This window comes from Ceratotherium simum, chromosome 7 (assembly GCF_057802395.1).
Source record: "Ceratotherium simum simum isolate JZ-2026a chromosome 7, ASM5780239v1, whole genome shotgun sequence".
Lineage (NCBI taxonomy): Eukaryota > Metazoa > Chordata > Mammalia > Perissodactyla > Rhinocerotidae > Ceratotherium > Ceratotherium simum.
Window position 1 is genome coordinate 5,406,092 of NC_141906.1, and position 27,672 is coordinate 5,433,763.

Genomic DNA, 27,672 nt, shown 5'->3' on the forward strand with positions numbered 1-27,672 from the left:
TTGTTTTCCCTTCATCTCAGTAAGAGACTGGAGTTTTTCCCATAACCACCTTACTGTCTCAGGGGCTAGCCTTTACTAACCTACTGGATAAGCCGAGGAGAGTCTTTCTGTTCCTTTTGCGTATGTTGTCCTTTGGAGGCCACTCCTCTAGGGTCATGGAGCTCTCTACAGCGAGCAGCTTCACTGTTAGCCATTTTTGGTACCACTGTTTACTATCTGTACTTTGAGCCATAGTCCTTCTGTTGGTTCAATGTTGTTTTTATGCCAAAGCCCATGAGGGATTGGTGGGGAGGATGGGGTGGAATAGGCCCACTGTAATCTTGCTACTCTGCCTCCATGGAGTATGTATTTGAGCTGAATAAATTATTCAGATATTCCACTTTTCCACTACCATTACATACCCATAGGCCCCATACACAGTGGGAAGTCAAGATTTCTACTCAACATACAATCTGAATGGCAACGTTTCTGGTGACTGGAAATGCTATGTGCAAGCTCCAATGCCCTGTTACTCTGGGCATGATATCACCAGCTAGTCACGTAAATTTAAGCCAATCTTGAGTACGAAAAGGAATAGAACATAAATTTTGTAACCCCAGCTGTTCATGTAGCAACAACGTCCCAAATGTTTTTCTTTATATAAATGGACTCAGATAAAAGGTTGTTTATTGTGTTTAGATTTTGCCTCAGTTTAGATTTTGCTCCAACAACTGTGGAGGCTTCCTTGATGCTGGGGGGATACACCTAGGCTTATCAGTCAAGTGGTCAGTAACCTTTAGAAGACAGCCAATGTTTTAGCTGCCTGGTTTCAAAGTAGGAAATCCTAAAGTTTAGCGATTTAGAAATTACTAAATCCTATGGCTTGCCAGTCTAGATATTTTCCAGATGCATGTCAAAATTGACATGTTCTTGTGTTGTTTACATTTAAATTGAAAATTCTTTGCCATCTTGAGCATGAACAACTGTCCTGGTATTAATCCCTATGTTTTCTTTTTCTACAAATGTACAAAAAGTCATACTGAAATATCCTTAAGACCAATAGAGAGCACTTTTTCAGAGTCTAATTGTGCCACTCCGCCAAATCTTTGGAAAAAGTACTGATCCTCGCCACTAGATGTTCTTGCCTCGTGGTACCTATCTTCCAAATGAGGCCCTAGTGCTAATTTGGTAACTTCTGGTCTGGTCACTTTAAAAAATATCTTAAAATGTCTAAATGTTTGTAGGACAGGGTCAGTAGGGAAGACCAGAGGCCTTTTGTGGGTCTGCTCATTTTGTGTCATATTTTATCTTGGTCTTGCTATTTGTCTTGCTCGGTCTTAATAGGTGTTAATTTCAATTCTGCTTATTCTGGATAATTTAGCAGTTCAAAGATATGCTATTCATGTTACTCATGCATGTTGACAAATGTACTTATGTCTATGTTGATTTGCACCTTCAGACAGTTCATATTATTAATCATTCTCTGCATCCGCTACTAAAAGGTGATTTGGCCCAAGACACACATTAAAGTCTTCATTATTACTGGTAAAATTCTACTGGGCAGCTAAAAGTTATTTTCCTTCATCCCTTTCATCATGTGAAATGAAAATACCACTTCCTAAATCAAGAACGAATGCCCTTGTTAGTCTGTCCAGTGGCCAGAACACTGCACTATGAGGACACTGTGCATAGATTTATGCCATCCTGCTGTTCAGCGTGCAGCAGTTTGTACTCATCTGAATCTTGCAAATTTTTTCCTCATCTATCATAGGGCTGCAGGTCTCAGATATAGTTAGTTAGTTATCAATTCATTGAGTTTACCTCTTAGGTCAGGGTCAGAAAACTAAGGCCAAATCTGGCCCACTACTTGTTTTTATAAAGTTTTAAGAGCCAGCCCCGATGGTCTAGTGGTTAAAGTTCAGCATGCTCCACTTCAGTGGCCTGGGCCCGGTTTCCGGGTGCGGAACCACACCTCTCGTCTGTCAGCTGCCATGCTGTGGGAGTGGCTCACATAGAAGAACTAGAAGGACCTACAACTAGAATATACAACTATGTACTGGGGCTTTGGGGAGGGAAAAAAATAAAGTTTTAAAGAAACACAGTCATGTCCATTCATTTACTATTGTCCTTGGCTGATTTCACTCTACAAAGATAGAGTTGACTCATTGCAACAAATACCCTTTGGCCAGCAAAGCCTAAAATATTTACTATCCATATAGGTACATGATTCCTGACAATTTAAGATGCAATCCAGACAATTTCTCTGACATGATCAAAGATGTAACACAGAGGCCAGCAAACTTTCTGTGTTAAGGGGTAGACAGTAAATAATACCTTAGGCTTTGCTGGCCTGAGACTCTTGTTCCCCAGCAGGATTTGAAGGGATGGACGTTGAGCAGGGATGTTTTAGCGAGAGGGAAGGAGGTGTCTGGAGGGTCTGGGGGAGCTGCAGGGAACGTGAGGGATGCTTGTTCAGCATGCTGGAGTGGAAGGAAGAAGAAACTGTACAAATAATCCTCCTAAGTTTTCAAATATTGACTCTGATGACTTTTAATATATCTGATTTTATTGAAAACTGAGAGCTTTCCTAAAAGAAAAATTATGTAATTCTTGCTATCCCCTCTTGTTGGCCTACAATGGGTACTAGTAGAGTTTTCCATAATAAATATTTAAAAATAAATGTTTTTTCTATCTGTTTAACTCTCTAGCTGTGAGCTTGCCTGACCTGACTGTTTGTGGATGTTTAGACACTAACTCCCCCGCCCCTTGAGCAGTTATCCATTTCTGTCTATTAACCAGTCAGTCCTGTTTTCACCCTTATACGCAGAAGTTACCTACTTCTCCAGCTGACAGTGCTTAAATCCTTAAGGGAAGTCTCGGCAGCACACGACCACCTAATCCACCTGTCCTTTTGTTAATAGGTCACCAAAGCGGCCAGGATGTTCAGCCACTGCTAATTAGACCAGTTTGCAATTTATTTTGCTTTTGGTCTAAGAAATACAAAATGCTGTGCTGGTGTGGAGTTCAGCATGACAGTGGGACAGAGCAGGTGAGCCAATATTTGAGCTCCTGAAAAATATGCACTGGCCCAAAGGGATTTCCTTCTTGCTCATTTAAACTGTCCACAAGGGTGGGTGTGAGGAGGGAAGGCAGCGAGTGGGAGAACCTGAAAGAATCTGGGTGTCAACTTCATTACCTCAGCTAATGAGCTTTGAAGCAGGTAACTATGTTGACAGGTAAATGTGCCTTTGTGCTGAATGGCTGGTATTGCAAGTGATCAATTTCCAAAGCTCCTTTTAGGCCCTGTGAGTGTGAATTTTAGGAAATATATAAAAATCAATACTAGATAAGGAATGAAATAGGAGCCCAGTCTAGAATAAGGTGACAAGTGTGTGGGTAGAGTCAGGCAGCCTTGGGTTCTATCCAAGGTCCATGTCTTACATTCCTTGGGTAATCTATAAACCTCTCTGAACTTTAGCCTTTATCTGAGAACTGGGGGAGACCATGCAGAGTGACCTGGACACAAACATCTCTAACTCCATGGGGTGTAAACAGAAAGTCAGATTTATTGGGGCAATTTCTTAGGTAGAGAAGCAGCGGGTGCACATAAGCCCCAGCTCTCCTTACCCCCCTGAGGACTATGTGTGGGCCAGGTGGGGCTGGAGACGCTGTCCAAGTACTAGAAGGTCTCATCAGCCAGAGACCTCCAGGAACAGCCTGTGGTCAGACCAAAGTGGACCTACCGACTTGATGCAGCATGTGTTGGGGAGGGGGCACTCCAGAGGAGCCAGGGAATGCCACCCACAACAAGAGGGAAGATGGACACGAATTTTGTAAGGTTTGGGTTCCCACTGAAGGACTCTGAGAGAGGCCTAATGGAAGTGGGAATGAAAACAAAGCTATCTGGATCACTCAGTTATTCTGGCTTTGACAGCTGCAGGACATCAGGAGAAGCGGTGTTTCCATTAGGTTTGCAGCTGGTCTTAGCAGTGTCTCTCCTCTCAGCCTGATTAAGGTCAGGAGTGTAAGAATCTTTTTTTCTTTTTTAGTTAGGGCTTATTGTCCTTCGCTCAGTTGCAGACATTTCACTCTTGAGTACTCTAGGAGAGGGCTCTTCACCCATGTCACATCACCTAAGCTGTCCATTGTTTATCTCCCTCGTAAATGCCATAGTAACGTGTGTATGAAGTAATGCTGAGTTTAATCGCTATTGCCATAAGGAGAGCACCATCTTGATGGGCTCAGAATAGGAAGGCAATCTATTTTGCTGGGAAGGCGGCTGGTTGATCAGCGTATTGTTTGGATAAATGGATTTTGAAAAAGTTCTAGAAGGAAAGAATCACGTTATTTACTGGTTTTCAGACTTATCTTCCTGTGCAAGAATTTCCTGGAAGAAATGATAAAACCTGTTGATGCAGGCAGCGTCTGTCTTCAAGGCTGAGTTGAGAGTGGGAGGGAACACTTAGTATGTCACTATTGGGCTCCTTTGCCAAAGAATAACACAGAGCAGCCTCCAAGGAGTCTGTGTACAGGCACTCCTGTTACAATCAAGAGGCCTTGCTGTTCACAGGAAGGAAGGGGCCACCACCATCTGAGACACAGGTTTACATCTTCTCAGGAAGTAACCCTACTACCTCACAGGATTGCTGTACTAAACGAGAGAGAGAGACATTTCTTCACACAACACAAGATATATTGTAAATGCTCACTAAATTGTTCTTTCTGTCTTTATTATCATTAGAAATAATAGCTACATGGATTAAGGCATCAAAGTTATCAATTAGGAAGTACCTTGGGTCAGAGCTATTTGTGCTTTCATTTCATATATCATTGTTTTTTGAGGGGGAGGCCTAAGCAAGATTCCCTCAGTTTGATTTGGAATGCATCAAGACTATCTCACTAATAAGTGTCTTTCCATTTTTCTCAGGAAAACCTTGAGAATGGCAGTACCTGGAAACAAGGGGACGGATCGGTCTTACAGAATGGATTTAAGCAAGAAAGCCTGGTCCAACTTCCAGGCTATGATCCCAAGGACAAAAGCTACACCAATATGGCGATAGAGAAAGTTACCCATTTCTAAGGCAGCACATGCACACAAGCACACACAAGCACACACACGCACACACACACACACAGATACGCACAGTCCACATGCTTCTTGCCTTTTGGTTAGTAGACTTGTGTAGTTGCCACTGCTAGAAGACACAGATGTCTAATGTCTATTTATATGTATTTATAACCACAAATAAAGTGACTGTTCTCCAGGATATTCTTTGGAAGATCACATCTTTCAGGTGAGAAAAAACAGCGAAGGCTTAGGTGCCCTGGTGACTTCCTTCTTGAATAAAGACTGGATTTCATCACAGCACAAGGAATCAGTCTCTTTGTTTTATGTCATATTAAACTTCAGAGTTTGTTTCTTTTTGGTAGTTTTTTAACCATCAAATATCTTGGAGGTTACAGGCAGAATGTGGAAGGGGATATGTGTATTAAATGCTTCTTTGTCACTGCTGATAAAGGAATGACGTCCACCCATCCCCCACACCTCACACATACGTAGACACATTTCATGTCCCCCATCCTCAGCTGCAGCTGGAATACTTAACTGTTATTAACATCCCCCCCACCACTGCCACATACACACCTGTAAGTTCTCTTCCAGTCATCCCTGCTACTACAGCTGTCCTGACCAAGCTTGAAAAGAATTTTGCTCAGCACAAGAGGAGAGACTGATGTGTCTCGGTTAGTCGGAGCAATTACAACTAGATAGTCTGCTCCCTCTGTGCTCTCAGTGTGGTATTTCTTCTTCCTTTGTCTCACCTTACAACGAAAAATTGGCCCTGTGTTCAATAAGAAGTCTGGAGTCTTTCTTCAGGGCTGAGTAAAGAAGGAAGGCATGTCCTATAGGAGACTGTTAGGATAGCATTGTGTAAAAGAACCTTGCAAATAGCTTACCAGCCCACAGGAGATTTCACTAGCCATAGGGTCTCCTTTGGTGCAAAATACTGTGTCCACAGGATTTATCCTCTGCTTATTCAGCTCATACCGGCAAGCTCAATGTATTCCATCAGGCTGAGGTGACAGAAGTAAAAATCTTAATAGTTGAACTCTAGAAAATAATTTTTAAAGTTCTGGAGTAAGGCGAGACTACAAACCAAAAGTGAGTTAACCGATGCAGAAGCCAGTGAAAGCTTTCTGGAAGAAGCAAAGAAATGAAATCCTTACAAGGTGAGAAAGAACCAGTGTCACACGGGCTAGATCAGAGGAAAGATGGTAGGGAACAGACCAATGTCTGGGTGTTGGTATATTCGGGCAGGTCAGATATTTCTTTTGGTGGCCAGCTAAGATCAAGAGGCCTAGAAACAGTATATCAGCAAAGAAAGAAGAAATGGTCCAAATAGGCAGGTATAAGGAGTCCCAATTCTGTGTTGTTTAAATGTTACCAAGGAGGAGAAAACCTTAAAAGAAACATGAGATAAGGAAAAAATTATGTAATCAGTACTTCTTATTAGGGAGAGAAGATAGAAAGAGGAGAAAAACCAAAAGAGGAATTGCAAAAAATATGGAGTTTATAAGCCACAGCTCAATGCATGCCTTCTCTCCATCCACTCTCAAATAGGAGATGAGAATAGAGGAAGAGAAAGAGAGAATTGGGCTATAGTTTATAAGATGGATGAGACAAAACACATTTGGAAAAAGGAAGAAAGAAGTAAAAAGGGAAGAAAAAAGTATGTTTGGAAAAAATTTGAAAATGAGAAGGAACAGAATTTCTAGAAACATTTTTGAGGTCCAGCAAGGTAATGAAGCTGTTGATCTAAGAATTTGCAATTTGAAATGTGCAATTATTTTCCAAATGATTTAGTAGTTAGGACATTCCTATGAATTAGAACTTAAAAAAATATATTAGGTGAATGTTGAAATTTGGGCCAAACCTAATTGGCTTAGTTTATATCTCATGATAGGGAAGGAAAAGAACAACAACAATCCTAAGAAAGAGAGTTAGATTAATAGAAGCCACAACATATATATATATATATATATATATATATATATATATATATAATTACATATATTTTAATATATATAGCATATATTTATTTATTTGTGATTTGGAATACATTTCAAGATTTTGAACTTTCTCTGGGAATTGCACGAAAACCAAATGTACCATAGGGTTTTTCATTTTACTCACAAATTCTCTCGCAAATTTACTCACAGATTATCCTACAGATATTTCAGTAGGTCAGCACTTTCCCAGTAAGTTTTTTAGGATCATTTTTCTTTTTTAGTCTCTAATTCTCTTACCTGAAGTGTTATCAAAGCATAAAATGACTTGCAACTGGAAGATACTATTATTATTACATTATTATAAAGATAGCTCTGTCTCCTTGCACGCAATGGAACCTATGGCATTATGAGGTCACATTTCAAGAGATTTTAGAGATCAATATAGGGATTCCACCATCTCCCCATTCTTCATAATTGAACAAACATGAAAAATCTAAGGCTTTGGGTAGAGAGCAGATGGGAATCCACAAGAGAACCACCCTCCACAGCGTACAGAAACCACATTTGCTGTATAGCGAAGCAGAAGGGAACCGTGAGGTGCAGAGTCTATAGAGCCGGCTAGTTAGTCATAGCACATCTCTCCTACCCTCACTCCTCCCTAGGAAGGCCAGCTCAGAGGTGTGTCAAGGCTGCTGGTGCAGTAAGTTCTGTCCAGGGACAAGTTCAATCCAAGCCATGGAAACAGGTTAAACTTGTGGCTGTTTTTGCCACAGAATGAGCAGAAATATTCTCAACAAATGGGACTATGAGTGATGAGTTCCTAGGATGGCCTTGAATGTGCCAACCTTGATGCCAGTCTCTGTCTTTTGAACACAATCACAAATATTGGTAAAAATGGAGCAGAACGACCTCGATGCCTCTTTCACTCATTCTGAATGAATTCGTTTTGATGACTGACATTCTCTTTGTCACCGTTTAGAGCAGGAAGTACAGCTTATTGACTGAGGTGAGAAATTGGAGTCAGCGTAGGTTCAGATGTAAGTTCTGACACAAATTATCTCGGTAATCTTGGGCAAAGCTTTTTAAACTTGAGCTTTATTCACAAATTAAAAGGAGTAAAAATTGTCCTTACTTAATAGGGTTGTTGTGAGGACTCACAGAGGTCAATCACATAAGGAAGCTAGCATGGTGACTGGCCCTCGTGGAACGTTCAACACTTGTTAGTCTGCAATATATGAATATATATAGTCTCCAGTACAGTATTCATTTTAAGTTAAATTGTTTCACTATTTCTCTTTAGGATTTTCAAGAGAATTGGCTTAATAAATGTATACTGAAGTAGTTTGAGAATTAGAAATAACAAAATAAACATAAGGCATAAATTAAGAGTCATGCCATAAATTTCCAAACCGTAGCCTTTTTAATGCTGAGTTTAAATAAAATATGATTTTCCACAGATTAAATTTTCAAAAGGTCCTAAATTCTTGGAAAAAAAAAAACTATTATAAAGACAGACAAGTCTATTACTGAAAAGGCAATATTCATATCTATGATTTGTTAAATATTACTTTTGTAAATGTAAACCTTGGTAAGTAAACAGCATCTCAGCCCAAGTTTGTGACTCGCACAGTTGAAAGCAACCGCGAGTCTCTAAACAACAGAAGGGGGAGGGCTTTTCCCTTTGCTTAATTCAAATAGTATTTCTTGAATATAAATTTCATTATTTTGTGATTTTATGGGGTTATATCACTGCAATCGAAAAAGAAATAAACCACAGACCAGGGGGCCTGCAAACAGTATTCCAAAGAGAATATTATTGAAATATTTTTATGGTATTACAATCTTAATCAAACATTATTACAAAGATCAGATCGAGAAATAGAAAAAATAACGGAGTCTTCCATTAATTGTTCTCTTAGAAATAAATTGTTTTATAATATTACAGAACTTTAGCTCTCTCTATACACACGTGTGTTTAGAAATCTCATGTGCGCAATCTCAATATTGCAAGGAAGTGAGGTTTACAACAGAGTTTACCTCTTTTATCGAGCATTATAACCTTGAAGTATAATCTATTTTCAAACAACTAAAATTTAATTGATATTATCGATGATATATATTAAAATGATATGAAATTTTAAATTAATCAAGTGTACTCATAATTGATAGTAAATCACCTAATGGGTTATTTTTATTTGCAATTCTTGGAAAGAGATAATGCTATTATGTCCTTCTCCATTCCAACCTCCTGACCAAATCAACCTATATTTACAAACACCTATGTGAATAACACACACCCACAAGCCCACTTTTCTAATATTGCACTTTTGGTGTTTGAAATACCAGCCATCTTCAGAAGACAGAGTTAAGCGTATAAATATTTGGCTACTTAATCACAACATGGCCCTTACTTGGGGTGTCAGGATATCAGTGGCTCTCTCACTAGATTCTCATGACAAATTAGAAAAATAATCCTACCCTGTGATGGAAAATATTAGTTGATAATGATATTTCTGTATCTCAATAGGAAATTTAAGATGATATTTTTGTATTTCCAAAATTTTATGCAGCTTTTTCATACAGCCCTGAAATACTTCTAAATGTAATGCTGTCTTCATACAACTAGCTAATTCTAGGAAAAATGCCTACAGAAAGAGTACAGATATACAATTATGATATGTAATTATTTTAATTATTTCTTTTAAAAGTAAGTTCAGACTGAAGTGACTTGAAATGATCAATACGAATATTCTCTACAGTGTTAGGAGTGGGATGCAAAATAGCTATCTACCCTAACACCTTTTATATAAACTGAATAGATTAAGGCAGGTCTACCAAGTGACCTAGTAAACATATGTCAAAATAAGGCTTGACATATTATATAACATGACTTCTTTTTCAGTATTTTGGATAATGCCTGTAATATTTGGGCTACCCAAGGCCTTAGGATACACACACACACACATACACACGCACACACACGTACACACAGAAGTAACCATCTAGAGGATTCATGACTTAATATGATAGGCTACTATAAATCAAGAAAAGCAATATATAGTGGTGATATCTTTTACAGACCTTGACTGTTTGTCCTCGGGAATTTCCAGAAACAACAATTCATCTGTTTTTTTGAAAATGTTAAAGCAATTGTGTACATAGGTGTTCAGAACATCCAGTTTCCAATTACAAAATCTGCTTTGACACATTTAAAAAGCTACGAATAATTTCATGTAGTGTATTGATTTAACGCCCTAATGTAACTGCCATATAAGAAAATATATGAGCAATCCATAAATTGCTTATTTGTAACAGTATAAGAAAGCCAGGCAGAATTTGTAGAGAACTGAGCAATCAGGCAATGTTATTGACTGATTTGGGATCTACAGCATAAAGGTTTCTGTATCTTTATTGTTTACTATTTTCAAGAACGCTGACCTGAAGACAACAGCTTAAAAATTGATTCAACATATATTACCAGAGCAAAGCTTCTTTAAATTGGCTTTAAAATGTCTTAAGAGAGTTTAAAAGGAATGTTTAATGACTAACAATACATAATGTATATTTTCATGATTTGCAAATCAAAAATTAGGGAATAGAAAGAAAAAAAATCAATATTTATAATCATCTGGCTAAATATATGGTTGCAACATAATTTCTCCTATTGAGAACTACAATGCTTGGAGAAATCCGCTGGGTCTTTTCTGGCTTTCCCCAAATTCCCTCTTTAATTATGGAACTCTAGTAGCTCTTTCCTACTCGAAAAATACAATATAGAAGCCAACAGCCCACGTCGGAGGAAGATACAATTGCATATATTTTTAAGTGCATTTTCATCTTCAACATTGAAAACTGATATGTTTATTCTTTGGCTAGAGTTGTCACTGAAATCTAAGCTTAGTAGATTTAGCTTTGTAAATCTTAAAATAGTTAAGGAAAAGCAAGAAAAAATACCTTCACTACTTCTGAATGTTAAAAGATGAACTAAATTGCAGTTAGAAAGAAGGCAAGGTGTGTGCACAGCAGATACTGAAATAGGATTTTGCAAAATAGACATTTTTGCTTCGGTAGGAAAGTCCCTATGTCCCTTCCACCATCCCCAAAACATTGCTTCCACTATTATCTTTGCCATCAGATTTTCCTGGCCATCCAACGCCCCTCTTCTCACTTAGAGAAAATCACCAGAAAAATATACTGGGTAAAAATCAGTGGGAAAATTCCGTTCATACTACTTGTTAGAAAAGATATTAAATTTGGCCTAAGTGTTCACCTGGCAGCATTGAGTGGCATGGACATTGACAAAATAATTATGAAAGTTTTGAGGCAGCTTGACTACCACATGAGGCTAGCCATTCACATGACTATTATTTCTGTGAGGAATACCTAAGTGGATCTCATTAAGTTTTGTTTTTCAATTAATAATTTAAGAATTTTTTTCTTTCTGAAAAACAGAGAGCAGACACTGCTTTTTCCCACAGAGAGAGTGAGAACTGAGATAGAAATAAATCTTCTGAGGAAGTCAATATAGGTATATGCCTGAAAATCTCACCCCTTCCTTCCTAGGGAAAGATGCACAGCGGCATCCACACAGCTGACTAGTGTACTCAAGACTCCCACTGTGGGCCAGCTGTCGACAGAACAGGGGGCTTTCTCTAGGGGGAACTGTGCTGTGGCACCACTGGCACTGTCAAAGAGCAGTAAGGTTGGATGTATAAGCTTCTCCCTGAAAATAGGCTTTGATTGTACAAGAAATTGGATCTGGTCCCAAATGAGCCTCTTCTCTACCAAACGTTCTGCTTTCATATTTCTTTCCTGAAAAAGATGCCTTAATGTGGATGTGGCTGGGACACAGTGGCTATAATACATGTGTTCTCTAGAAAGAAAACCATCACAGGTGGTTATGGATATGGTTTTTCAGATGAATCCAGATGGCAAGTTCAATTGAAGTAACTTATCACTGTTACAAATATATAAATCCTAGCTGGCAGGAACCGAGGTTGATCAATGGTTCAAGCTAGAGCCCAGTCAATCTTCCCTTTGGGCTCTGTACAGTGGGCACATTTCATTTTGAACAGAAACGCTTGCAGGGAAATGCTCATCTTTCCATCAGAAGCTGAGTTTTTCAGGCCATTCCTAAAATGTTCTTTTCTGAGCTACTGAGAATACTAGAAAGGAGATAAGATGTTAACTGATTCTCTGGATAAAACCTACAACTATCCCCAAAGCCTGTTAATTCTGTGATTTGGGGGAAAACAGAGTGGAAATACCTGATGACCATCAAAGGACTGAGCAGGGCATATCTCACAGAGAGTAGGTGCTCACTGGTTTTTACACACAAAAAATATGCCTAGCGATGTGTGTGAGTGAACTTACACACGTGCACGCACGTGCACGCACACACACTCACACACTACACCCTGGGCCTATGTTTACCTGCCCCCAATTGACAGACTAATTAATTCAGCCATATCAGTGAAGGAACTCTTCAGGCAACCTGGATTTTTGATTTTGACCATCAAGTCGAGAAAAAAATGGGAAATGTGGTAGCCTCTTGTTGAGAGTGAGCTAGGGTGCCTGTACATGCCCTCCTTCCTTGGAATGAACTATATCTGTGCTAAAATTCCTGTCCTAAGGAGATTTTGATGGCGGTTGGTAGAGCTAGCCCAAGTGTGAAGAAAAAATATGCTCTGTGTGATAGAAGCATTTAGAAGCATTATTACCCTTATAAGAACGAATCAAGCTTCCTCTCCCATCTGTTTTTAGCACAAAGCATTATTGGGATCAATATGATACACCATCTGCACTTTCATGTGCAAAAGCCTCGATGATGACAATGAGCTCATCAGAAGAGAAAAAGTCAACATTTTTAAGAGTAGACTAAGCACTTGCATGAGTAGGAAACTATCGCCTTGTCGAGCTAAAGAAGGAGCAATCCTCCTCCCCATATGCACTCAACAAATCCCAACCTAGTATTTAAAAAGCAAGTAGGATCAAATTTAACATGCAAATTACAGGAAAAATACCATATCACATGATAATTTATTGAGTGAAAAAGGTTCCTTTTCATTCCATTCTACAACAGATCGTGCTGGGTCATTTTGGAAGAATGTGCGGCATTCGGAAGTTGTATCTCATCATGCAGTCACTCAGAAGCATGTTATCTACAAGTGCGTGCACAGACTCACAGACAACTGCAAACGGTTTCAGCTATGATCTAGAGCTAGTTTCCACACGCTGTACTGTGAAAGGGCTTCAGCTTTGAACAACTTGTCAAGGCAGACTGCATGCACATATATATTAGTTATTTCCTTGAAAAGACAACATTTTAGAATATGAAAATATATAAGCAGCATTCATGTAATACAGAATTCCTGAGAATAGTGTGTGCTATATAAACCTTTGAGAAATAATTTGTATTCATATGAAAATCATGATATAAAACATTTCTCTCAACTAAAGCAGAGGGATCTAAAACTAATTCTGTGAGATCTGTCAATATTTTGCTGTCAACAATGATGAAGGCATAGCTAGATTCTACTGCATTGTTTTGCAAAAGGAAAATTTCACATAATTTTTCATTATTTCTCTATTTTTCCACCGGTTTCAAAAAATATCGGAGAAGTATTTTCTAAATCAATATATTATAATTTTTTATTAAAAACAGCTTTCTCTTTTCATATTTTTCTAAGCAATCAATATGATTTTAAACTCTTAGGGGGGTTATATAAATATAACTCAGAAAGAGAAGAATTCTCAAGGGCATGACTATCATTATTCTTTGCTCTACTGTATGACAAACGTCTTTGTCTTGTGTCCCTAATTTGGTACAGACATAAATGTCAAGGTCACTTATGTCTTCAACAGGCATAGAGAGTGTTTATTCTCAGGCATGTGTATACATTTAACTAACAAAGAAAAGGAAATGCAGACGCTACAAAAATGGAGGAGTTTAAAACTCTTTTGTGTCGTTAGTGGAAGTAGCTGCTATGAAGGAGCAGGTGGCAGACAGAGAACCTCCATAGAAGGTGAATGGAAGGCTCTCATGTGGCAAGAGTGTGGGAGGGCAGTTTAGAGTCTGAGGTCCTTCCTCTTGCTCAGAATCAGGGGGCAAGTAGGGAAGTGAATATTTCTGACAAAAACCACCCAACCAACCAACAACTATAGTCTATCAGCTTTTCCCTGGAGGGAAAGAAGGAAAAGTCAAAAAATCATTTTCAGTGTTAGAATTATAAAAATAGTTTTCTAGTAAGAGAAACTCTGTAATTTTCTTACTAGAGAAACCCTAGCATGTCTACAAAGTAGCTTTATTTCCACTGTGTTTAATGTGGTCTTTATAGATTTTGGAAATAACTGTGCTTTGTTTAATCTGACAAAAATTAATTGGACAAATAATCATAACAATCATATACATGTATGAACGTGTGAATATGTGTGACTCTCCACCCCATTCCCAGGAAAGGAAAACTGAGATTAGCTTTGATTGCTTTGCAAGGGAAAATGTCTTGATTTCTCCTCTATATTCCCATAATTCAACTCTTCCCTGTCTTCCCATGCTGTCCCCATAGTTAATGTCTCCACCAGACTTTCTTTAGCTGAATGCTCCACCATTCCCACTTCATCTCTCTGTGAACAGTTACACTCACAGATACTGAGCTGACACTGAAACAGCAATTCTACAACAAAGCAAAATGACGTCTTTCACAATTAATTTGACTTTGTCTCCAGAGAGTTTTCAAAAATAAACCAAATCAATCTATCAAAGAAATAATAACAGAAAACTCCCAGAGATGAAAAGAAGGTAAAACTCAAAAAATGTGTTTTTTTTTTTTTTACAAATAATATAAATTTATATTCATGCATTGTTTTCATTAGCTCCTGAGCAAGAGTGCACACTGTTGGAAAAGCATGTGTTGCAAGCATCTGGCTTCTGTTGTCCTGAATAAACAAGTCACAATGGTGGACTGTGTAACTGGTCTCAGAGGTCCATAAAGGGTAACTTGCATTACATATTGTCAAGGTGCAAAGGTACAAGGAAAACCAACATATTTACAGCATTTCAAGTTATTCTGTGAGAGGTGTAATAAATCAGGGAGGAAAAAATAAAATATACTATAAAAGAGCCTTCCGCAGTAAAATATGAATTAGTCATGTTCTAAATGATATGAGAATAAACACCCATATTTTATAAGTATGTGGCTCTATTGGCATTTAGTAAAAAAAAAAAAACAGGCAGTGCAACTGGGTCTGAAAGTGATAAAACAGATTTGAATGTGGCCAATGCAACAGAATATTATTTCAATGAATGGTAGTCTTTCTGGAATCTTAGATGTTTGGTTCAACTACGGAATGTGATGTGCAACTCTTCAACTGCATAGTCATTGTTAAGCAGCATAAATTCCCTGTGGCACAGATCCATAATCTCAGCGAGAAACAAGGGAAATTCCTAAAAAACTGGAAGCTGAAGGGACATGGAGTTCTGGCAGCAAAGGCAATCACTGATTTAAGTTATTTCTTGTAAGTATCTCATCTCAACCCAAGATTCCAAAGTCAGATTACTGCGTGAGTTAAAACCACATAATACATCAAGTCATGCCTGGCTTGTGAACATTTACATGGAAATCTGTCTCCAGAAACCTCCCCATCACCCTTCCTATTATACTGCAGCTGATGGAAGGTGGAGGTCTCTAACGACACAATTCCCTGAGGCTGGCTATGAGGATGTGATCCTGGCTTCCTGTAATGTCAATCTAACCATTTGTTAAGGTCATGAGTCATCTCTGTCTTCCCTATGAGCCTGGATATTCTAAACCCCAGAGATGACTGTGATGCATTTCCAAGTAGCATATTACACACATAGTTTGCCAGGTATGCCTTCCTCCTAGATCCCACCTAGAATTTGAAGTTGCCATCATTCCCACTCGTGGTATTGCCCCTGCTGGGCAGCAGGTATCCACTAAGGCCATTCATGGTGAACAGGATGGCCACTTTTTCTCCGCTGTTGTTGCAAATGTTCTAGTTCAGCCTCATACATCATTTCTTGGACGAGGTACTTCTCCCGTCGTATTCGGTCATACAGGTTCTTTGGTACATCTGGAATCAGGTAAGCGATGAATGACTTGATCCCGAAAACAAGGTGCTGCAAATTTAAGAGGGAAAGTACACTTTTCAAAGATTCTGAAATGTTAATTATAAAACAGAACCATCATAAACAATGTTGCATTTGCCTTACAGTCAAGCATCGGAATTCAGTATGTACCATCCAGAGTACTAATATTATCAAAAATTATATTGGGAATCTTACTGTTGCCTTCTGTCACATAACTGTTAGGAGGAAACAAAGAATTGCTTCCTCTTTTCACTGCCATGTGTTGATACCACTTTATAAACACTGAGTGAATCTTCCAGTCACATCTATAACATCCTCATATATTATGCCATACTATGACGACACGCATGGTTATACACAGCTGAGAAAGATCCCATCCAGGGGAAACCCAGGCCAGATAGATCGTAATACACAGTGTCGAAACCACACAGAACACAGTCCACCTGTGGTGCTGAGACTAGGGTCAACCACCAGCACACGTAATTTTCAGAATTTCTACTCTATTAAGTTCATATATCATTATAACTGCTTTAAATGTTTTATCTCTATTACATAATTCTTTTATGATAAAAATATATTATATTTTAAAAAATAGACTGACAAAAGTATAAAAAAAAGCAGGAACAAAAATCAAGAGGTAATATGCCAGTGGTTAAAAGTACAGATGCTGAATGAGACTGCCTAATCTGAACCCTTCCTAACACTCACTAGCTGTGTAACCTTATGCAAATCACTTATGTCCTCTGTGTCTCTTCTCTAAAATAGTGGTAATAATAGTATCTCTTAAAGGCTGGTATGAGGATTAAATGAGTAAATATATGTGAAGGGCTTAAAGGAGCACTTGGCACAGTATAAGCACTACTTAAATATTACCTCCTAATTATTAGAAATGCACCCTTTTTTTTTTTCCATGAAGAAGGGTAGGCCTTTCAATTTCTCAGAAAAGGAAAACAAATCTGATACTGATAGAGTTGGGACAATCTGTGGAAAAGAACTCATTTACCTAGAGGACTTTATGACAATAGTCTCTATGTGGAAAGGAAGAATTCAAGGCTCTTCTAACTGGGCTTTCTCTTGTGTCCCAGGAAACTGCAGCACATAGTAGGTCACGGTAAAGCAGTTCACATTTTCCCATAGAAAAGCAGATCAGGCGCTCCTTTCATGACTAAATATTTGATACTCACAGAAATGTCCAGCAATGTGTCTCAAGAGTATAGAAATAAAAATTAAAAACATTTCTTATAATTTAAATTAGTAAAGAAGAATATCCTCCAAGTCCTATACAATGGTAATAAATGACCCTATAAACTGATTAACACAGAGAGGTTCATATGGCAGGATGGTTCAATATTAAAAAGAACATCTATTTTTTAAAAAGCTAAAGTTTAATAACACTTTTATAACCAGTAATACACGACAATTTTCCTAAACTGATAGAGTTTATCTTAAACAAAACACCTATAGCAAATATTATACTTAAAGAAAAACAAATCAGAAGTATTTCCATTAAAGTTGGAAACAAGACATAGTTGCTCACACCACTGCTATTGGACACCATACTGAAATCTCCAGCAACACAGGAGTGAAGTGAAGAGACAAAACTGTCATTACTTGCAACTGGTATTATCACTTGAAAAGACAATCGAACAGATTTAACAGACAGAATATTAGAACCAGTAAGAAACTTAAGCAAGGGATAATGCTCATCTTAGAAAGACCATTAGCACTCCAGCACACCAGCAAAACTTAAGCAAATCGTATAATGGAGGATAAGATAGTATTCGTAACAGTAATAAAAATATCTGTAAAGTTTAGAAAAAAAAAGGAACAAACAAGGAAGAGAATATTTTAAAACTCTATAACAGGATATAAGAATGATTTAAATAAATTCCATGCTCATTAATGAAACAGCACAGATTTCGTAAATAAGTCAAAATTTGATTTCTACAAATGTAATTCTAACCAAAATTCTTGCATGATATCTGGGGAAACCCGAAAATGGCTTCTAAAATTTACATAGATGATTAATAACACCAAACAGCTAAGGCAATTTTAAAAAATAAGAGCAAATGAGGCAGGAGTGGGAAGTGGCTTGCTTTATTAGATATGAAGATATATTGCACTACAAAGCATAGCATTGAAGTAGTGTTAGTGACCCAGGAACAGACAAACAGAGTAATGAACCAGAATACCTAGGCCAGGGATACCCCCATGCATATATAGGAAGTGGGAAAATTACAGAGGTGGCTTTACAACTCAGTGGATAAATAATAGATTACTTAGCAAAGACCAGTACAAAAATTATCTCACTCTATGGAGAATAAGAAAAATAAGCTTTACCCTCAGTCTGTAAAAACTCCAGGTATCTTAAAGACATGTGATAGGTAAAACCATAAAATTAACAGTAAAAAAATATAGTAGAATATCTTTTGAATCGAAGATGAGAAAATTTCCTAAATAAGCTACACAAAATAAGCACAAGCCATAAAAAGAAAACAATGATGGGCTTGACTACACTAAAATTAAGCATTATCTGTTTACAGAAAAAATTAATAGGTTATGGACAAGGAAAAGATATCCGCTATGTTTATAACTAGCGAATATGTAGAATTTATAACTAGCTAATACGTAGAATATACAAGGAAATCTTGAAATTTGGCAACAAACTGGAAACTCAACTAAAAATGGATCAAGGTTATAAATTTACAAAAAAGGAAACCAAAATGTCTTTCTAGTTCTAAAAGTGATGGTCAACGTCTTTAGTAAACAGATTAAAACAAAACAAAACAAAACAAAAAACTATTATCTTACTCTTATCCAATAGAAAATATTAGAAATTCAGATAATGTGAAAATCTAAGGGAATTTTGGCGAGCAATCTGTCAGTATCATGTGAAACTGAGTATGCACATAAACTAACAATTCCACACCTAAGTATAATGCTCCTGAAAAACTCTTAAACGTGTTTACAAGGTAACATGTCCAAAATTCTTAAGAAGAGATTTATTGCGGTAGAGAGAATTGTTGTAGGCCTAAGTACCCATCCATAGGGGAATATGGTATTTAAATTTGACAAAATACTGTAAGTAGATACAAGAAATTACCTAAATATGGATAGACCTCACAGATCTCTCTCTAGACCTAAAAAAGTAAAATGAGTAAGAGATAAAAATGAGTTATTACATAATACCTTTGAAGTAATTTTGAAAAAAGAACACTCAAAATAATACTATATACGTATTTTTATAAACATATATTTGAATAAACAATTGGAAAAACTCCCACTGAAGAAAAGAGCGTGGGTGCCCTTGGAGAGAGTGGGTAATGGAATCAGTAACGGGGAATGAAGAGGAAAAAACAAAGAAGGAATCATACGGATCCATGATGACAGGATGCTGTGAACTGAGGCACCTGATGAACTAAGTCTGTCCACCCGAGTTCCAAAAGAAGATGAAGAATATGAAAAAAGTGTACATTAAAAAAACACACACAATAAAAAAAGACTTCGGAATCCCCGGCTTGGAAATGTGCCTTAAACTCTATGCTACCTGTGCTACCTGTAATAAAGGAGAAAGTCACACTTCAACAGAAGACATTTTTATAGGCCCATAGAGTCACCAAGGAACAGAATTTAGTCCCGGATTAAACCTTAGAGGTAAGCATTTCATTTTACAGATGAAAGACATTTCACTACAAAATCTGAAGTACTTTGTGGAGATCAGTTAGGAGATACAGGTGACTTTAAAAAGATTTTTTTCCAGAAGTCTTACATATGGTTATCTTTTTCCCTGTGTAATTTTGGCCATAGGAAACAGATGCATTCAAAGTTTTTCCACAGACCTTAAGTGGTATCTTAGAAAATAGATATTCAATATATTCCAGTGCTAAGTTCTTCATCATATCAAGCTGGTTATATACTAAGCCTGGCAATAATACTGTAGGCTCTCTAAAATTTCTTCTCAGAACTACGGTCTAATATTATTGCATGACTCTGATAATCACAATCTATGCACTTTTTATTAAAGTGTTCTCAGGCATAATTTATTGAATTATGCAATGTCCCTTGTACACATACACATGTGACTAACTGTAATTAGAGTTGATTGTTCAGAAAATAAGTTTCTCTACCCTGATTAATAGATACGGATTCCTTTACTAGATGATAATCACCCTTTCCTTTCTAAATTTGATTACTAGGAGGCTCAAAACTAAGTCTTCAGTTCAACCGTAAGAAGCTTCTTTTATCGCAGTTTTCTGGGATAAATACCCACTAACCTACCTCCTTACATTATTCAGTTCTTGCTTTTTTGCACTTTTTATGTGGTTGCATTGTATCTGAGCCTTTCACTGGGACATATTCCAGTCTTCTCTGGAAGTCTTCAAAGAGGCAACTAATACCTCAGTTTGAAAGTGTTTATCGACAGTAATTCTATTCGCCTGTGACTAACCTCAAACACGATAATGAAGGCCAGTCGAGCAGCGAGGATGTGCCAGTACTGTAAGGTGAACTCATATGGTTTGGAACTCCAAGGGGGACCTCTGTAGTCTCGGTACCTAAAATCCACAAAAACAAAGAATTTGAAGATCAGAGACCAAAGTGTGGAGGCCCCAAATGTTCTTGATTTGCCGAAATTTCAAAACGACAGGTTAAATGGGCTCATCAACACGTAGAGGGGAGGAGATGGAATAGTGAAGCAAGAAGAAAAGATAATGGTAATTCACAAGGAAGTACCTGCAATAACCAGATTTTCCCATACCAAGCTCACTCAGGTCAAAGAAGGATAGGCTGTTGTTGACATATCCCTTCAAACAGCTGGGAGAAGAGAAAAGTATCATGTGATTCAGAGATTCATAAATTTCTAGTCCAATTCCTTCATTACAAATGACAGATTTAATAAGGGCCATTATTCCTTTCATGCTAGTTATTAACTCCTAGCAACTCAGCTCTCCGGTTCTATTCCCTAACGCCCACTATGCCTGTAACTGCACCTTAATGAGACAGACTCTTGTCTTCCACTTTCCCCAATAGTCCTATCTCGCCCTTACCTTTATTAAGCATTTACCATGCACTAGGCATTGTGTAATTACTTCCTATGCATTAAAACTCTATAAATGTATGTTTTATAAATGTACATGCATATAACACTATTTGGTTAATTATAATTAAGCAGCCAATCAATAAACATGTTTGTGATTTATTTATTAACTTCTTCAATATATATTTTTTGAGAATCTATCATTTGTTAGAAAAATTCTAGATGCTTGGTATTCAACAATGGACAAAACAAATACAAATCTCTATCCTGGTGGTTAGCTATTAAATTGTGGTCAGGGTTAACTTTTATAATAACCTTAGAACATATATATTATCATCTCCATCATATAAAGAACTAAGGTTTACAGAGACTAAGTAACACTCTCTAGACCTATAATTCTCAAAATTTTTGGTCTCATTTGCTCTTTATAGTTTTAAAAATTATTGAGGATCTCAAGGAGCTTTTTGCATAGGGGTATATCTATTGATAATTTAACATATTAGAAATTAAAACTGAGAAATTTAGAAAATATTTATCTATTAATTCATTTACAATAACTACCAAATCCATTATAAATTAATATAAATAGATAGCTATATTTTCCAAAAGAAAAAAATGTAGTGAGAAGAATGACATTGTTGTACACGTTTGCAAACCCCTTGGTGTCTGTCTTAACAGAAGACAGCTAGATTCTTGTATCTGCTTCTGCATTAAACCTGCTGCAGCATGCTGTTTTGGTTGAAGAGTACGTAGAGGATCTGGCCTCACATAGATGGGCAGTTGAGAAAAGGAAGACTATTTTAACAGCACTTCAGATAACTGTCGATATTTTCCTTTGATATTACACCAAAGCTCTACACGTGGTCACTTCTTACAGTTTAGTTGCAATGTGGAAGAATCTTAAAGTATCAATGAACTTTTCATACGGATTTTACATTAAAATCCATAGGTCTATCTTGTATTTTGAATTCATCTTTATCCATGCATGATTCTGTGACATCAAATATGGGTCATTTGGAAAATATTTGTTCCCTGAATTACATAGATCTTCCAAATATTGATATATTTTTACTCCAGACTATGAAAAATATCACAGTTGTTAATATCACCATTGATTTTTATCAGGAAAAAAATCTGTAAGTATTGGGAACCTTTCATGCTCACAGTGGGAGACAAAATTATCCAGAATTCTAATTTTCACTTCCAAGTTTGAGCTTTACTAATGGTGACGAATACTGTCAATTATTTTCCTTAAAACGACAAGCTAGTGTTGTGCATTTTATAAAAGAGTGTCTGCCAAATACTCAAGTCTGAATAATCATAGTTTGGCAATCCTTATTTCATATTAAAAAAAATTTGTTTAGTTTGCAAATCCAACAATCACACAGTGCTTTTCTTTGCGATACCATCAAACTTCAGTATGCAGCAGAACTACTTTATGCACACTTTGCATTTTGTCAAATAGAATATTGAAAAGACATTTATTCAAGGGTGGAGATTTGATAAAACTAATAATTGTTACTGCTTCCTCAAGGACATTCTGAAATTTCTTACTGGCATTTTTTCAATGGTGATTATACAGTGAGGATTACAATCATTACTAGTACTTTTTGGTGCCACTGCCTTGAGTTACACAAAGCCACCAGAAAATTTTATCCGCCACTGCTCTTGCACTATCTGTGCAAATGTCAACATGGTGAAGAAAGCAAATAATATCTTAGGATTATTGTGAAGATAGTATTGACTTCATGGGCTCTGAAGGAGACCTGCAGACCATAGCTGAGAACCACTGCCCCAGGACAAACAACTGTTAGAACCTGGATTCAAATGCACATCCGTCTCATTCTAAACCCTGAATTCTCAATTACAGGGCCATGCTGGCTTCACTCCCTTCCCTCTCCATCCCAGACCTCACAGTTTCTCATTTCAGCTGCTCTCTTGCCAATACCCTCCTCTCCACTGCCATTTCGTCCTTTTGTCACCTTGCTCTGAAATTTGACTATCTGAATGAATCTACTCCAATTTAGCGCTAAGCGTACCTGGAAAAAATTAAATAACAGGATACCCCTATGAACGTGTGGTTTTAACCTCCCATAAGCCCTCCACGTCTCTTCGTGACATTATTCTACACCACGAGTCACTGAATATGGAGAGGGGGTCAGGTGCTATCTACATGAAAGGCAGGACCTGAAACGTAAACGGAGCAGATACCAACCAATCTCATTTCACCTGCCACTAGATGGCAGGAGAGACAACAGCAAATAATGCTCTCAGGAAGAGGGCTGCCAAACATGCCTACGTATTTTAAACCCTTAAAATCTGCTTCTAGATTATTTTGAATTCAGGAAAAAAACGGAATTTTTTTGGTTTTTCATTATTAATACTAAACCATTTTATTTATTTAGTGTTTTGTAAATAGTTCATAAAATGTTACCTTAGACACCATTTCTTAGTCATAGGTCCGGATCCATATTGAGCCTTTCAGTGAAAGGCTAAGTTAGAACTTGAACCTAGGGTGTTTGACTTTGAGTTAAAATCCCCTGATAAGACTCCAAGATATAAAATAAAATCTCATGACTTTATTGCCCGTCTTTGAAAAATTGAGATGTTTGTGTTCAAAAAGGCATTTCAGTGTTCTGAGAAAACATCAGTTCATCAGCAGAGGTTGATCCTAAACCCGGGCGCAGCCTGTTGGGGCAGGTGTCCTGCATCAATATAAGATGCATGCCCAACATGCTTCTGAGGGCAGGGGGGAAGAAGCTTCTCTGTCACTACTTCCACACCTAAGGCCAATCTCCATCTAAAACCCAATTTCTCTGTTCCCCAAATCTAGGGCTCTCGGAATTCTTCCCTAACACCTGCTTTCAAGAAAGAAAGAGCTGAAAAACCCATATCTCCTAAAGCGTGGCTCTAAACTGGGTGATTGCATCCCCCAGGGGACATCTGACAATGTCTGGAGACAATTTTGGTTGTCACAATTTGGGAGTAGGGAAGTCGCTATTGGTATCAACTGGGTGGAGACCAGGGATGCTATTAAACCTCCCACAACGCACAGGCCAGCTCCCCCTGCCCCCCAAAATATAGACTTATTTGGTCTAAAATGTCAAGCGTAGATATTGAGAAACCTGCTCTAAAGTGTGGATTTAAATTTTAACAACAACAACAACCAAAAGGAGACAGGTTTAGGGTAACATTTTCTGTACCTTAAAATCCCTAGCTATAAATTCCTTTAGAAAAATCTCTAGTCATATAGTTGACAGTTCCTTCTCATCCTGTTTCTCCCCACAAACTAGCTTTATTCCCTTCGGCAATTTGATTAACTAGTGTGGGCCTCAATTTCCCAATCTGTGGAGTCAGAAGACTGTACCGGATGATTTCTAAGTTCTCTTCCAGTTCTAAATTTGACTTCTAAATACACTATAATGTTTTTAACATTTTGATACCAGTGATGCATTTACAAGTAAAAACAGAGAGAGACTAAAATTATTTGCTGTAAAAAATAACTGTCACCCTTTTCATCCCACTTGATTTCATCCAACAAACACATTATAAATGCAATGATCAGAAACACTGCCCTTAATGGTCACAGAACAAAACTTCCCACTAACTTCCCATTTTAATTACAAATAAAATATATCAGGAGAATGTGTAAATTTCAACCTTACTTTTCACCATATTCAAAATGACTCGCACAGGGGCCATATTTGTATTCATAGACAAAACGTGGGATGTAATCAGACGTAATAGCAATTACAAACGCATTGGTGATCACAGCCAGTATACCAATTCCTTCAAGAATTCCATACCAGATACCTAGTAGGAGAAAGATTAAAGATAGTGAATAAAATGCAAAAATAAAACCCTCTAATCGATCTTATTTTGGAAAGAATGTTTTACTTATGTTGGAACCACAGCTCTGACCATTATTCACTTTCTCAGTATAGCATCTCACTACAGATATTACAGCCATTGAGTACCTTTCTTCAGAGGGAAGGCAGACCCCCTCTAGAGACATGTGAACATTAAAATATCATTAGAAATTGGTTCAAGTCTGTAATGATGAGACATGGCACAGTTGCTTAAGATTCTTCAAAGCCTATGCAGAACTTGCTGAGGTAATAAAGACAACAAACAAAAATCTTCAAGTTCTACATCGTTGTGTAAAGTCTGAAATATCTATATCCACTATGGGTTTTGCCTTTATCTTTGTCAAGTACCTTTTTAAAGTAAAATACAAAAAAGTAAAACCAGTTTGGTGTCAAGACCCAGAAACCACCAGTTGACATTTTCTGCTTCTTAACAGGCCCATCCAGCATCACACAGACACACGAAAAGGCTTTGAAATTGTATATAGTATCAATATACTATTGATTACAGTCAAAACTGATGTTTCAAATAGCATTAAAATCAGCTTTAAAAATATTGATATTAAAAAAAAGTTCTGGAAAGGAATACTCAAAAGTGCTAAATGTATTAAGTATTCCTTTACAGAACTTTATAAAAAGTACTAAAGGTGATTGATTAGCCTGGCAACTCACCTCCTCCCAACCTTCTGTATTTTTCAAAATCTTTATAATGTGGCTACATTGAGTTGTAATAAAAAAAGTGAAAATAAAAAAGATGTTAACATTTACCTAGTTGGAAAGATCATAAGACAGGAAATCATAATTCATAAAAAAAATTCATAAAGAAATACTTGAGTCCATCAAAATTTAACATTTATTTTTAGAAAAGTAATGATATCCAGTTAAAAGAAAACAATAGCAAGGGAGAAAATATTTGATTCACAAAAAACAGACAAGGGGCTATTACACCTAACATACAAAAATGTCCTAAAATTTTAATAAGGCAAAGCACCCATGAGAAAAATGGGCAAAGAATACAAATGAGCAATCTGCTATGGAAATGCAAATAGCCAATAAATATATTAAAAAGCTTTCAATCATTAGTAATCAGAGAAATGTCCTTCAAAAAATAAGATATTTTATCTACAGTTTGTCAAAGATCTGAAAGTCTTATACCATCCAAAGCTATTCAGGGATTGTGGAAACAGAAACTTTTTTATATAATTGTTTGAAGTATGACTTGTTACCACTTTTGTGGTAATTAATCTGACATTTTTAAAATTAAAATATGAATACATTTTAATCCAGTAGGCCTACTTTTCAGAATCTATACTACAGATACACTGTATACACACATATATGGATATGTGATATATAATATACATATATCTACATCTATATTTATCTCTATATTTATCTATAGCTATGTCTATGTATGTTTATTCCTGCTTGTAGGAGGGAAATTAAGTAAATGACTACAAAATTTATGGTATATCCATACTATGAATATTACTACTCTATTAAAATGAATTACACCAATGTGTTTTGAGATGGAGGATGTTCACAAAGAAAAAAATGCAGAACCCTGTATGTGTGCATAAATATTTTTTGTCTACTTGTATGAATAAGAAAACATTGACAAAGGATACAGGCTTAATTGATACCGTCGATTCCCTGTAGTAGAAGGAAAGGGAAAGGGGGAGAAGGATTATTGTTTTTATACCTTTGTGTGGTCTGGCTTGAACAAGACAATCTTGCAAAATTTAAAAAGTAATAATCTATGCATTGGAAGGTGTAATAAACACCAACTAAAGCTGGAATGAGAGTTCTTTTTTTTTTTTGATTTATTTTCTAGATTTCCTTTAATGTGCTTATACTATTTTAATAATGAAATAATAAATACATCCAAATTAAATAACAGCCATAATTTTAATTCCTTCAAAAAATGGGAACTCAAGTTGAATGGCATTAAATCGCTATAGGTTAGTATATTTAAAATTGACTTTGTTGGTTATGGAATATATAAGTGAGTAAAATTAACTGAAAAGGCAATCTTGCAATATTAGCCAGAATATTCCCAAAAAAGAGAAGGAGAAGTATGGATTTGCAGTTCCATATACTTAGAATTTCTATTATAAAACTATAGTTTATTAAAATAGTATGCCAAGAATAAGTAGTCAGATCAATGGGATAAATGAAGATTCTAGAAATATACCTAACTTTATATAGAAGTTACTATAAGATAAAGATAATTCAAACAAGTTAAAAAAAAGATGGATTCATTTAATAAATGGTTTGGGACATTTGGGAATCCATTAGAGAAAGAAAAGCTAGGTCTTAATTTCAAACCCTTCATTAACAACAAATTCCAGATGGATCAACAATTTAAATAAAATCAAAAAATGTGAACAAACAAATAAAAACCAAATAGCACACATACATCTAAAATACAAAACAACAATTAAAACAATGGGTGAAAACTCATGAGTTCTAAAAGACCTTTCTAAGAATGCCATACATAATAGCAACTATAAGAGAGAGATATCAATTTGATTATATATACACTTTAAAACCTTATTCATGATAGAGTGAAAATTACAAACCAGCATTTGAAAGTGTTTGCAACCTGTATAGCAAAGGTTAATATTCTTAATATGAGATAAAGATGACCAAATCAGACATAATGGCCAAAAGGCATA

General features: G+C 36.7%; 2 protein-coding genes across 2 annotated transcripts in view; one reads left to right on the top strand and one right to left on the bottom strand.

The window, feature by feature from the left end:
* SLC5A12 (solute carrier family 5 member 12) overlaps positions 1 to 5,059 on the top strand; it is a 49,450-nt gene extending 44,391 nt beyond the window's left edge. The window contains exons 14-15 of the mRNA XM_004418536.3: positions 2,901 to 3,028; positions 4,907 to 5,059. Coding sequence (XP_004418593.2) covers positions 2,901 to 3,028; positions 4,907 to 5,059 — 281 coding nt within the window. The remainder of the gene's footprint in view (positions 1 to 2,900; positions 3,029 to 4,906) is intronic.
* Positions 5,060 to 13,300: 8,241 nt separating this feature from the next.
* The window catches only part of ANO3 (anoctamin 3), a 268,473-nt gene continuing 254,101 nt past the window's right edge, over positions 13,301 to 27,672 (bottom strand). The window contains exons 24-27 of the mRNA XM_014783643.2: positions 24,794 to 24,941; positions 20,825 to 20,905; positions 20,541 to 20,646; positions 13,301 to 16,123 (exon numbers count right to left, since the gene is read on the bottom strand). Of these exons, the coding sequence (XP_014639129.2) occupies positions 15,941 to 16,123; positions 20,541 to 20,646; positions 20,825 to 20,905; positions 24,794 to 24,941 (518 nt within the window). The 3' untranslated portion in view covers positions 13,301 to 15,940. The remainder of the gene's footprint in view (positions 16,124 to 20,540; positions 20,647 to 20,824; positions 20,906 to 24,793; positions 24,942 to 27,672) is intronic.